Source organism: Elephantulus edwardii, unplaced genomic scaffold (assembly GCF_000299155.1).
Source record: "Elephantulus edwardii isolate Elephantulus edwardi_28Jun2011 unplaced genomic scaffold, EleEdw1.0 scaffold00192, whole genome shotgun sequence".
NCBI lineage: Eukaryota > Metazoa > Chordata > Mammalia > Macroscelidea > Macroscelididae > Elephantulus > Elephantulus edwardii.
In genome coordinates, this window is record NW_006399942.1 from 827626 (window position 1) to 842130 (window position 14505).

At 34.7% G+C, this 14505-nt stretch overlaps 1 protein-coding gene across 1 annotated transcript in view; it reads left to right on the forward strand.

Annotated features, from left to right (window-relative positions):
- The window catches only part of YTHDC1 (YTH domain containing 1), a 34073-nt gene extending 19568 nt beyond the window's left edge, over positions 1–14505 (forward strand). Inside the window, exons 10-16 of the mRNA XM_006896834.1 lie at positions 7447–7531; positions 8766–8932; positions 11352–11434; positions 12556–12592; positions 12689–12728; positions 12838–12900; positions 14359–14505. Coding sequence (XP_006896896.1) covers positions 7447–7531; positions 8766–8932; positions 11352–11434; positions 12556–12592; positions 12689–12728; positions 12838–12900; positions 14359–14505 — 622 coding nt within the window. The remainder of the gene's footprint in view (positions 1–7446; positions 7532–8765; positions 8933–11351; positions 11435–12555; positions 12593–12688; positions 12729–12837; positions 12901–14358) is intronic.

Sequence of the window (14505 nt, forward strand, 5' to 3'; positions counted from 1 at the left end):
TTCTGTAGCCACCTTGGTTTGGCCTTAATCTTGGTGTTGGAGTTGTCCCAGCTTTTTTTTTGTGCCCCTGGCAAGCAGCCTTGTAACAGTTGTCACAGAATTTTTAAGTATCTTTTTGTTGGTGGGAGAGGACTGTATCCAAGCCCCATGGTTGAAATGGAAAGACTCATTGCAGTCCCCTGATATACATGAATATTTTTGTTACAGAACACAAAAATTAATTTTTAGCTGACCCACCTTGTTTCTGATCCTGCAGCCCATGAAGATTTTACTTGTGCCATCACTTCCTGTAACATAGTTTATATCAATAAATATGTTTTTACTTATTTATATGTGATACCTACTTCCTAAACAGTATACCTTTGAAAACTCTGAACTTTGAGAAATGATAGTTATTGAAGGGCTTCAGGTCTTTTGTTCATGGGCTTGCTGTGAGTTGTGCTTTACTCGATGGCATTCAGCAACAACAACCAAGTGTCTTAGCTTCTGTTTTCCTTCTGTATTGTGCCTTTGTTCAGTCCCTTCTCTTTTGCTTCAAACAAAACTTTGTCTTACCTCTCCAATATTGAGTTGATTTGAGTAAGGTTTGTTGTGGGGTTTTTGTTGTTGTTGTTGTTTTGTTTTGCTTTATCTACAGTCACTCGTAATAAGCATTTTCTGGTTAATTATCTTTCCTTCAAATTGGCTATTATTCTTACTTAGAAAAAAAAGTCTGTAGTCTGTTTAAGTCACATTTACAGAGTTACCTATGCTGGTTTGTTCTTTGGCTGATAGTGGAGATGAAAAGTTGAAGATGATTTTTTTGCCTGTTGAGCAAACAATTTCATTTATAAAATAGGTAAATAAATACATTTTTTATTAGATATTTAAGGACTTAATTTAGCATTATCTGTTTCATATATACACATATATATGTCACTTACTGTCCATATCAGCAATGTGAGACTACATATATATTAGACATTTGTTTATTTCCCCCCAGTAGTTTTAAAGATCCTCAAACCAAGACTCTAGTAGCTTTGACTATGAATGGGATACAGACAGGTAAGACATAGGACAGGTGTCAGAACTTGGGCCCTCAAATTTTGTTCTATAGGCAGGCAGCAGACAATGAAGGATGTGAGTGCTGCAAAGTCCTTGCTGCTCTTGCTGCTAAGGCAGATGGAAGAGTGGATAGAGTTGAATGTATTCTTTGTTGACAGCATCCGCAGTGATGTGACCAGAAGTGAGTTGTGTGTGTTTTTCTTCTTTTATTTATTTCATTGTTATAAAATGAATACATTTTCATTGTAGATTGGTTTAAAAATATAAACAAAATAAGTGAAAATCACTTCCCACAAACTCAGAGGTAACTGGTTATTGATTTTGTTCTATTTATGCACATACATACATTTTTTTAAAAATAAATAAAAGAGCAGATTGCACAGTCTTTTATCATCTGGCATTTTTTTGCTAATAATTTCCCATAAGCATTTTTTGTACTCTTCTACCTGGAGCTTGTTAATGAAGAGGCTCCTGTGGCCTAGTGGTGAGGAGTTTTGCTGTCTACCCAAAGGCAGACACACAGTTCAAGTCCATCTGTGGCTCCACCTGAGAAAGATGGCTAATTGACTTTTGTGTAATTTACAGCTGCTGAAAACCCACTGGAGAGTCAGCTAGGAGTCATTTTTAACTCAGTAGCAGTGAGAAAGACAGTGGTGGCACAAGAATCAAGTACTCAGTCACTAGCAGAACGATTGGAAGTCTGGACTCACATTAACAGCTCTGCTAGAGAAAGACCTTATGATTTGTTTCCATAAGGATTATAGTCAAGAAAACTATGGGGGCAGTTTGGTGGGTTGAGGGGTGGTGAGGAAAATTGTAAGAATCTGGTCTAGAAAACAATGTATTCTAATTTTGTAAATAAGTTAATTGCCGCTGGCTGCTCCAGTCGGGCGGGGCTTGTAAGCCTGAGGTCTAGGGTCTCGAAGAGGGAACACAAAGGTGGGTAGAAGTTCGGTGAAGGGACGATGAAAGAACACAAGACAGTCAAGTGATCTTGATGATTTTAATTCTAAGTCATTCTAATTCTCCTTCTTTCTTCCTTGCCTTCTTTCCTTTTCCTGCTTATTACATTTAGCATGATACATTTATATTCCATTTTTACAATTAGAGACTTAATCAGCAGCCAGAACAACAACAAAAATAAGAATAAAGTTTACATTATTTTCTTGCACACAGCTATTCTTTATGATTATGGTTCCTTGGAGAGCATGAAAGGCTATTCTTTATGGTCATGGTTCTTTGGTAATTGGAGAGCTTGGTAGACAATGGCTTTTGGCTTAAACATTTTCTTTTTAAACCTTTTTTTTTAACCTGTTCTTCAACTTGGTTTGGTAGCAAAGTTACAAAGTAAAAAAGTTACATTTTAAATTTAAGCTGATACATTTTACGTTTTTAGCTTAATTACAATATTATTTATTTCCATTCAAAAGACAACACTTTTACACTTTCCATTATTCTAGGGGTGATCACTATTTCAATAAGGGGGTTTAGATTTATACAAAAGATGTTTTGGGTCATAATATCACCTAAATTCATCATTCCAATCTCATGTTTCATGATTTATTTTACCACTTATACCTTTCATAACATCTTCCCTCTGGTCACTTTCAAACCTCTTGAAAAACATATCCCAAAAACCATCAAGGTGTTTTGCATTAAATTCATCATATTTTCCAGTATATGGAAGAGGTTTATCTGTAGGTTCTGTAATTCTGTAAGGGCCTTTCCCAATAGGGGGCTGCCACAAACAACCATTACCTAACAGATAAACAATTCTTCCACCTGGTGTTCTCATGGTGGGAGGCAAGGGTTTGGGTTTTTCCTTTGAAGGAGTTCTTGTAAGCCCTAGAAATCTAGGAGTCTCTGGAGTGGTCATCTCTAGGATTTCCACCATTAATTCTTTTTGTTACAATGCATCCATGACCTCCCTTAAAATCATATTATTCTTGAGAAGTTTTAGTAATGCTAAAAGAACCGGAGGTAATGTTTGCGTATCAAAGTCATCACCTCCATTTAGTTCTTTCTGGGAACATCTAACAAACTTTTAGTAGGAACACTTTGTGTAAAGAACACAGCCTTTTTTCCCTGTCTCACATAGAAAACACAAAGAGACAATAGAAGAGAAATTACAGAAAGGCCAAGAACAATCATGGAGAAAGCACACGTTCCGAGAGGCTGACTTCCTTGAAGTTTTCGCCTCAATCGGATGATTTTGTCACGCAGACTCCCTTGGAGTTGGTGTGGTAGTTAATAATTTAAAAAAAACTAAGCATTTGCATAAAATGTGGAAAAGTACATAGAATTGCTTGGATATAGATAAAATATCTCTGGGAGGATGTACCAAATACATGTATGTATTTGGATATATCGACATTTTTTGCTTTTGAGAAAAGAAATAACTGAGGAATAGAGTTGGGAAGATTTTTCACCAGGTGTAATTTTTTAATTATGTGAATGTGTGCTTACTCAAAAGATAAAATAGTTTTTTAAATAATGGATTTGCTGTTGTTAGGTGCCACTAAATCTATTTCAACTCATGTTGTTGTTGTTGTTGATTGGCGCCAAGTTGAGGTCGACTCATAGCAACTCTATGAACAAAAGACCTAATGCCTTTTCATAGTTATCATTGTTTCTCCAAGTTTCTAGAGTTTCCAGCGGTATATGGTTTAGGAAATGGATGCCACTCCTGCTTCCCAACCTGTTTGCAACTGTGAGCTCAACCACACACTGTCCACATTGGGAAACCATTCTGGTATTTGATATCCCCATGGCACAAAGTTCAGCATCATAACAAACCCAGGTTACCTCATATTGACAAAGAGTGCAAAGTGGAAGAATGTTCGTCCAGATATAACAGCACTACTCTCATTTAGCAGTGGTTTAGCTTCTGTAAATAATAGATCCAAAATTATGGTATATAATAACCACAGTATTGACGTGACTAAAACATACCATTCTAATTCTGGTTTTCCCCAGTAAGTGTCATTATCAACTCACAAAAACTTTCACCTAAACATACCTGTTTAGCAAATGGCCTAAGATCCAAGGAGACCTCGTTCTTCTGCCACATTTGAGACTCCCCTAAACCGGAAAGAAGTAAAAAAAGACTCATAGCAACCTCAAATGACAGAAGTGAGTTTTGAGAAGATGTTTGTATAGAGTTCAAATCACAAAATACTCTTATTTCCTGGAGTGTCTTATGATTATGTATACCTACAAATAAAATTACTACTTGTTATTTTTTGATTATTCTTACACAACCAACAAGCAATTTAGCTCTGTGTACTTTTTGTTCATTGTTGTGCTAGGCTGATAAGAACTGTAAAATTACAGATTATCTTTTTAACTGGATAAAACAAATTTGCTCTTTTACCAAGTAATGAAATTAGCCAGGTACTTAAATTCTATAGAAACTACCTAGGTACTTAAATTCTATAGAAAGTACACTCTTTCTTTTAAGTGCTATCGGGTTGCCATGAACAAATCTGAACATTCTTCTGCTCTGTACCATCCTCTTGATCTCTGGTTTTGTCAGGCCAAATTAACAGTCGCTGTTGTCAGTAAATCTTGTTGAGCGTCTTCCTCTCTTTCTCTAACCTCTACCTTTTCAAGCTTAATGTCCTTTTCTAAGAATGACCCCTTCTATCAATATGCCCAAAACATGAGATAAAGTATCACTATCCTTGCCTCTAAGGAGCAACTTAAGGGCATCAATTCATCTTTTTCATTTATTCATTCAGATGCTTAGGAAATAATTGGAACAATCCTTGCCTGGATCTGGCACATCTGAATCTTTAAACTTTCTGGCTGTTCTTACTCTTTAGAACTTTGGAGAGGTTGTTGGCAGATTTTACCAACACAGTATTCCTTTTGATTTCTTGAGTGTTGTTCTCTGAAAGTTGATAGTGGATCAGATATAATGAAATTGTTAACATCTTTAGTCTTATCTTGTCTTCATCATGCATTGCTTATTGTCCCAATAGTGGGAAATTTTTATTGATACTGGGATGTAATCCTTATTGAAGGCTGTATGTATATAGTCTTTGATCTCATGTAGCAAGTACTTCAAGTTGTTTTCACTTTCTGAAAGCAAAGTTGTGTCATCTGCTTTAGGAAGGAGCTTGACGAATCTTCCTCCAATTCTTATGCCACTTACTTCTTCAGATACTCCACCTTCTTGTTTCGTTCCACATGAAGATTAAATAAGTATGGAGAAAGGATGAGCTCTGCTGCCCATCTTTATTGATTTTAAAGCATTCTTGTTGATGTTTTCTATTCAGACAGTGTCTTGAGATAGGTATAGATTTCACATGAACACAAGTATTCTGGGATTCCTGTTTTTGTCAGTATTATCTATATATGTTGTTATTTTCCACACAATATTTTTTAATTATATAGTCAGTGAAACAAACACAAAAATCTTCCTGGTATTTGCTATAAGCAGAGATTCATCTGACAGCGATGATAGCTCTTGGCTTATTCTGAATCCGGCTTAAATTTCTCACTGTTCCGTGTAAGTATCTTTTCAGCTGACCTCACCAACTGGCTGGAAGAGATTGATATTTTTCCCGTTTCAGAGAATGGTACCCTGACAGAATGTGGAAATTATCGAACAATACTGTTAATACCACATGCAAGCAAGATTCTCCTGAAAATGATAAAAAAAAAAAAAAAGACTGGAGCGTAATGTCAGCAGAGAACTGCCAGGTGTGCTGGCTAAGGTTAGAAGAGGCTATGGTACTAGGGATATTAGATCTAATGTTAGATGGATCTTGGCCAAAAGTTGAGAGTACCAGAGGAGTGTCTCTTGTCTATCTGTGTTTCATTGACTATGCAAAGGGTTTTGACTGTGTGGATCATAACAAACTACAGCTGACTCTGAGAAGAGTGGGAATCCCAGAACTTTTGATTTTATTCATGCAAAGCCTATACTTGAACCAAGAGAGTGGTTCAAATTCTGGAAGAGTATCCACCAGGGATGTATTCTGTCTCCATACCTTTTAAATCTATATGTAGAAACAGATCATCTGGAATGCTGAGCTGTAGGAGGAGGAATGTGGTATCAGGATTGGAGGAAGATTCATCAACAACCTGCATTATGCAGATGACACAACCCTACCTGCTGAAACCAAGGACCTGAAGCGCTTAATGCAGAAGGTCACGAACTAAGCCTTCAATATGGATTGAAGCGCAACATCAAGGAAACAAAGATTCTCACCACTGGGCCACTTGGCAGCATCATGATGGATGGTGAAGAGATTGAAATTGTTAACATCTTTAGTGTGCTTCACCCCACAATCAACACTCTTGATACCATCAGCCAGGAAATCAAGAGACAGATTGCATTGGCAAAGTCAGCTCTCAGGGACTTCTCTAGAGTACTAAAGATCAGTGACATCAGTCTAGAGACTAAGTTGCGCCTGATCCAGGCCATAGTCTTCACATTTGCTTGCTATGTGTCAGAGAGCTGGACAGTGACTAGGTATGAAAGAGAATCGATGCCTTTGCGCTATGGTACTGGAGACGTTTCTAATATTTACCATGGACTGCTAGAACAAATAGGTTCATCCTCGAGAAGGTGAAACCTGACTGCTCCTTGGAGTATGAAGCTTCGTCTGACATACTTTGGGCATGTTGTAAGGAGGGACTGGTCCTTGGAGAGGAACATCATATTTGGGAGGTTGGAGGGACAGCGCAAGAGAGGAAGACCCTCTATGATATGGATTGATTCAGTCATTTGGGTAATGGGAGTAGGTGTGTCAGAGACAGCCAGGTTGACACAGGATAGGGCAGGGTTCAGGGTTGTGATACATAGGGTCGTTATTAGTCACAAACAACTCAACGGCATATAACAAGTAAGATTTTATTTGCATGTTCAATAATGTCCACTGTTACAAAGACAAAATAAAACGTTGGGAGCATATTATTACAAATACATAGCTATACACATAAGTATGTATGTGTATGGTACAACTTGAACTCTCATCACTAGTGGAAAATAATTGCTTTTTTCATTTGTTACTAATGAAGTTTAGCTGCTTTTGATATGAAAATAACTTTCATTTTGGTTTTGTTAAAATACATTGAAACAGAGTCTGTGCTTAACATTTTACCTAAGTCATTCCACTTTTCAAAGGAACAGAAACTGGGAAATGAGTGATAATGACTTACTGGAATGAAAAAAATCCGGAACTATCTTGTTCCCAAAGCTCATGCACTTAAGCACTATATTAAAACAAAACATCTTAAAACATACTATGGGAAATATAGTAGCAGCTATTCACAGGTTTACGTTTTCATTTCATTTAAATCCAGTTAGCATAGATGTCTACTAAAGGAGTATTATGAGGTTATATTTAATAAGACTCTGCAATAAATGTAACTTGTTAACTTTGCACCTAGGCGTGAATTACCCTTTACTAAGTCGGCTCATCTCACCAATCCTTGGAATGAACACAAGCCAGTAAAGATTGGACGTGATGGACAGGTTAGTCTTAGTTGCTTCTTTTTAAAACATATTTATCTGTTTTGAGGTCTGTTTTGAAGGATATTTTAAAGCTTTCTAACGGAATTTTATGTAAAGGGGGAATATTCGCTTGTTTTTACTGTGATTATAACTTTATAATGCTGCCATTGTTAAGATAAAAATAGCTTTGTGTAACAGGCTTAATTCAAAAAAAGGCAAACTTTTTCAGGATTGTTTCCCTGCTTTTAAGTAGGGTTAACCTCACTGCATTTTCCTGATTAAAAGTTAGCATCTCATGTGATGCATTTTAGAAATCTCATTTAATGTTGTTTGAGGTTTTTCTGAATAGAAACTTTGCAAAAAGATTTTTCGAACCCCTATTTGTAAGTTTGCAAACGAAATCAAAAGTGAAAATAAGCCTAGACTTTTCTCCTCTATAGTTTTCACATGTGATTTTGAACTAAAAGTAGTATTTTCAGTGTTTATTATTGGAAATAAAAGCTACTTTTAAAAGCCCAGCATAAGTTAGTCTGAAATATTTAAGTTTATTTAGCAATTCATAATTATTAAACTTGTTGATGCGTGTACTTACTGTTCTTTCATTGTTGTCAAGCTGAAACTGACTTGTAGCTGACTCTCCAGAAAGTTTTGAGAGCCTGTAAATGACACAGGAAGAAATTGCTCATCATTCTCTCTTGGAACTATTGGTTGGTTGAATTCCAGAGAGATGCCTTCTTTGGGTTAGCAGGGCAACTTTCTTTAGCTGATGCCACCATGGTTTTTTTGGTAACTAACATTAATTAGTAAATAGGTATCAGTTGATTTAATTTGTATTTCCATTCATGAATTAAAATACTGATGCAAATTAGATACCATGTAAAAGTATTTTCATAGAAATTACCACAAGTTTTCTTCCATTTTGGTAAGATGAATGACTTTTTCTTGGTATTTTTCTATTTTGCATAAATATTTTTGCTGGTGGTCATTGTCACAATCAGAATTTTAAGCAGCTGCATTTTTCTGTATAATTTTACAGATTCTGTACTTTCAGATTATACCTTGTCTATAAATAACATGAAATACTACTGAAAGATTTGTAACTTGAGAAGATTTATAAATGGAACCTCATTTGATCCCCAGTTTTGGAAGAAATCATCTTAAGACAGTCTGTTTATGGTTTTGCACATTTTAAATGGAAAGTCTGTCAAAAGATTCTCCTGTTATCAGCTTATAAATTACTACTTTCATGTTCTAGGAAATTGAACTTGAATGTGGAACCCAGCTTTGTCTTCTATTTCCTCCTGATGAAAGTATTGACTTGTATCAGGTCATTCATAAAATGCGTCATAAGAGAAGAATGCATTCTCAGCCCCGATCAAGAGGACGTCCATCCCGTCGAGAACCAGTCCGGGATGTGGGAAGGTTAGAAACGTTCTTTGGACTGATAATAGGCACATGTATCAGAATAACATGATGGAGGAATGTGATTCGTCAAAAGTTTGTCCTGCGGTAAAGAAGAAAGAGAAAATCCTCAAATCAAGCTGCATGGACTAGTTTGTGGCTTCATTGAGGATTTCACATGGTCACCTTTGTCTCTGTCATTTTTCAAGAGGAAAATGGGGATCTTTGCTTATGCAGAAAAAAGTATTTGTAAAAGAATGATAGCTAGTTTAGACTAGATGATCTGATAATACAATGTATACAATTGAAATGAGGTAGGCATTTGTTAATAAGCATAGACCAGAAAGGAAGAGGAGGAATTCTTTTTTTGCACAAATTGTTAATATTTTGTAAAAAGCCTTTTCTTTCAGGTGTGTCTCTGGATAATCCTTGTCAGATATGGGACTTTTATAAAGGATCACTAATATTCTTTCAGAAGATGACGCCTCATTTAGAGGATAAAATGTTTTAAGTTATTTTGCTATTCAAGAGGAGCATTATTGGGACTGTTCACATTTTACCACCGTGATGTGTTAACCCCATTGCCAAATATTCTCTAACATGTACCCACTGAATTCACACCTCTTGCTGAGCTTCTGAAAACAATAGGTTCTTTCCAAAGGGGATCAAGTGGCCCTGGGAGACCCGGCAACAAACCGAAAAGAAGGGCTGTTGCTGTGTCTGTTTACAACTTTTCCAGATGCTGGCAGTACCTGTGGACTTAAAAGTGTTTTAGAGGATCGACATGGTTATTGATCACTACTTTATGAACTAAGCAGCATTTTCCAGGAAAAAGGGGGTTTAACTTGTTACAGAATTGGAGAAGTCTTTGCAAAGGACTGATTAAGCCCTCTACCCAACACCTTCCCTGGTATAGATATGCACACAGCTAAATCTAAAATATTCTTCTAAAGACTGTTGGAAATGTGGTTGATGGGATGAAACGTTTGGTTAAGTTTCCTTTTGGTGGAAACATCCAGTGGTAGGTACCGATAATCCAACAAGAGTCCCCATTTCTTTGAGTTTATAAAGGACACCGGAGTAGGTAGGAGAAAACCTGGCAGAGTCCCCTTATTTTGGGCCTAAAAGGACTGAGCACCAAGATGTCTTTTGAAGTTTTAAGCTAAGAGGTTTCCAGTGCAATCAGTATGTACAAGTGAAGTTTTTACCTCAGTTTTGCAATGGACTGCAAACTATACTTAATACACCACTACACCTTCTCTCAAGCCTGCCAGGGCCTCCATTTATGTATGTGGCTTACAGCTTAAAAGTCAGTAGTTGGACTACTATATGAACTGTTACTATCATGTTATATACCGGTCGTAAATGCACTACCCAAACTACAAGAAAGCGGTATGTTTGTTTTTTAAACCAGCTTTTATTTTCTTAGTTTTGTTTATTGTAGATGCAACTGCTTTTATTCTGTTGAGGGGGGTGGGATATTACTAAAAGAATTTGTGTTAATGAAAATAGTAATCAGAATACTACTTGGAAAAATTAGTGATGTCAGGTTAGTTTTTATTTGACATTAAGGATAAAAATATTTATTAGTAAAGACAACAAATTTTTACAAAAATTTGTTTAGCTCTTTACCAAGTGTTAAGTAAAGTGCGTTTAATGATATCTTGAAACAACCAAAGTAAAGAGCAACCCTCTGTGGACTTCTCAATTTTAGTTTCTTAAGAATACATTTAACTAGTTTTATGAAATGTGTTAAGACTCTGAGCCTATTAACTTGGCAAGTTATAAAAGTCAGTATTACTTTAAGGCACTGTCTTTGGAATAAGAATATCTTAAATTACTGTTACTAACTGTAGGTACTAGTTTTACAAAAGTATTGAGATTTTTAAAACATATGTATATATTTTTTAATTAGTATCAAATCTGTATGGTTATGTGAAAAGTAATTTTGTGCAAAGCAGAAGAAAATTTTTTTTAATTTTCAGTTTTGCTTTTTATCTGAAAATTAATTTAAATACAGGTTTTAGTTATTTAATGTATAATGATAGGTTTTGGAGGAACATTTTTGTTCATATTTTGCTAACTAAATGGAGACATTTTGCAAATTGCTTTGTTAAACTAGATACTGATTTTAGTTTGGAGGTGATTAGTTTACTTTTGTTTAGAATACTAAAATGTGATTTACGTATTTTGAGCACGTTGCCCTTTCTATAAGTCTTCTAGCATGGAACTGTAGAATATCCCAACCAATATATTTACGGTTTGTTTTGTAAGTAATTTTAAGGAGTTAAAAATTAAGAATTTTTAAATCATTATCAAGAATTAAGATTTTTAAAGGAAATACTGAGCTGTTCTTTGAATTTGTTTCTGTCAAAAACTCTTTGCTATTTGTTATACCAGCTGTTTTTGGTTTAATTTCTAATGTGTCTAATTTGTATAGGCGTCGTCCAGAAGATTATGATATTCATAACAGCAGAAAGAAACCAAGGATTGACTATCCCTCTGAGTTTCACCAGAGACCAGGTTAATATTTTATAATCCTGCAGATATTTGACTTATAATTATTTTAAAAGGAAAAACAAAACATGTACTTCTATCATAATCCAAAGCTTTTAAGTGAGAAAGTATAGATGAATACTTAAATTCTAGAAAATCTTATTAATAGTTCCTCCCTGTTCTCTTAGACTTGTGAAGTCTGTTTATATTTAATTTATCACAATCTATTTCATACAGCTATTTTTAGTTAGTGGGGGGAAAAGGGAGCTTATTTATACATATAAAATCTATTGAAAATTAAAGCTGATGACTTAAGATACTCTTAGGCTTTTAATTTTGTGTGATGATTAGTAATTTTTGTGCCATATTTAGCTTTAATTGGGAATTGAAATGAAACTAAGTTTTTTAATTAAAAACTTTTTTTTCTGAAAGGACTTAATTGGTTTATAATATAAATATAAAGTCAGCTTTCATTTAGTGCCTTATATTCAAAACAGTAGATTAGTATTCAACTCAGTTTGGAAATTGCTGTTTGTGAATGTTAACAGACTAAACATTAACAGGTAGCTTAAACTCAAATTGAGGGACTTATAAAATATGAAATTAGTTTCTCAGTGAAATATTACTATTCACTGTTTTTACATTTAAATACAGTAGGTCCTGGCTAAAAGCACGAAAAAATTTTTTCCCGTGGTTCTTTCATTTAAAGTACATACATCTTTATGTCTACATCTTTGTTTCCCTCTTCAAAATTGGATTTTTTAAACACTGATTGACTTACCAAGGCTTGTTTGTGTACATATTCAAGGTGGAAGATAAGCATTTGTTTTAAAGCCTGATTACAATGTCTGCTAGATGAATAGTTCTCGTGCCCTCTGGTGCAAAATGAAGAAATTTTCTGTCCATACAGATTTGAGGTGTGAAGATCATAACAAAGCTTCTGTAATAGTTTATAATTCTGTGTTGTATAGTTTTTAGATTTTTCTAGATTACTATGTAAACGGAAAAGAAATCTTGAAAATGGAATGATAAAACATCACTTAAATATTTTATGGAAAGAATTAAATTGAGTGGTAAAGAAGGTTTAATTAGAATGCCATCATAATAATTACGTATTTGATATACTAAAATGCTTGCTGTTTGAACAGGGTATTTAAAGGATCCAAGATACCAGGAAGTAGACAGGTAAGTTGGGCTCACGCTTGCTTAGTTTTGAATTACATTCTTGGAACTAGTTTATGAATTACCTGAATTTAGTTTCACAAATCTTATTCCCAACAGACGATTTTCAGGAGTTCGCCGAGATGTGTTTTTAAATGGGGTAAGCATTTCACTTTATGGACTTCATGTAAATAAAATCAGGATCTGATTTATTTTGTAGTTTGAGGGTGATTTGTATTTAATATTGACATTATCATCTTTCATTTTAGTCCTACAATGATTATGTGAGGGAATTTCATAACATGGGACCACCACCACCTTGGCAAGGAATGGTTTGTATTCCGTTTTTACAAGTAATTTAACTTCACTTGTAGTTACAGGTATTTTGCATACCTACTTTCTTTATGACAAATACAGTTACTTGTTAAACTTTTGAGTGTGAATAAAAGATTTGTTACTAATAATAAAGAGCCTTAATTGCTAAGAGAAATAACTTACTGTTTGGTTAAGTGTGCTAACTTCCTGGGTTTGACAGGTCCACTTTGTGAGCTTGGACATGCTTCATTACACATCTCTTAATAGTCATCATTTGTAATATTTTACAGGCATTTGTTTATTGGCTTACCAAGCAACTATTTAATACTGTGCAAGGCACTGGGCTTTCTCTAGTTATACCGTGGTGAGAGAAATGTGCATATGCCTGTCCTATGTATTTAAAGGAATAGTTTCAAACTCATTAGAATTGAAGAGATGTACATAAAATATATAAAGTTAACATAGTGTTTAAATAGAGCTAAATGTAAATTTATCTCTTCATTTAAAGTTCAGACCCATTGCCATCATGTCAGAGTTAACTCATAGCTGACTAGTGTCTTACTGAGGCTGTCAGTTACATGGAAGGAGATTGTACATTTTTCTTTTACGGAGCCACTAGTGAATTCAGACCACCAGAGCAAGGGCCAGGCCACCAGAGCCGCTGTCTCTATTTAAAAAGTTTAATTAGGTTGTAGTTTTTAATTGTTTCTTTTCAGAAAATGGAATGTTCTTAAGAATATATTTGGAAGTATAAGAGATAGCTGGAACATTATTTTCTCAGAAATGGAACCTTGAAATTTTATTAGCTATCTTTGAAATTTTTTGACGATACCTTTAAGGTAGCCCCTCTGATTCTTATTTTACTTAAGTAACATTGTTTTATCAGCTTTAGGGCTTGCCAAGAGTTCTTTCATTTAATTCTGTGAAGTTTTAAAAAAATGGAAATATTTACTATCTTGACTCTAAAAAAATATACTTTAATTAGCCCTTCACTTTATAATAGCTTTCTAGACTTTTGTTTGTTTTTATATTATAAGAATCATAGTGGTAAAAGTCATGGTTTTTAGAGCCAACTGTTGTTTCTTTTGTCTATTTTTTTTACTGGTGGTGTGATTTTGTTAGTTACAATTACAACATGCTGCTGAGGGTTATCTTTTTGTAAACTAAGATAGTATGTATTTCATATTAAATGAGACATAGAAAGTTTAAACAAGCAAATGCTTAGTTCATAGTGAGCATGTGCTGGCTATTTCTATTAGTCCTTAAATAGTGTGAGTTGAAAAAGAAAAACATAGTGAATCTTAAAAATGAGAAATTACCAGCAATCAAAAAGTATTTTAAAAAACTTAAATATCATCCAAATGAATGGCTTAGATTAAAATATTCAGAGGGTATTTTGATTGAGTAGGGTATGTTAAGATAGAATAGTTGTTTGATTTCTGTGTAGCAATAAATCCCATTTTCACTTTTTTAAGCCCCCTTATCCAGGAATGGAACAACCACCACATCATCCATATTACCAACATCATGCTCCACCTCCTCAAGCCCATCCTCCTTACTCAGGACATCATCCAGTACCACATGAAGCAAGATACAGAGACAAACGAGTAGTAAGTATATGA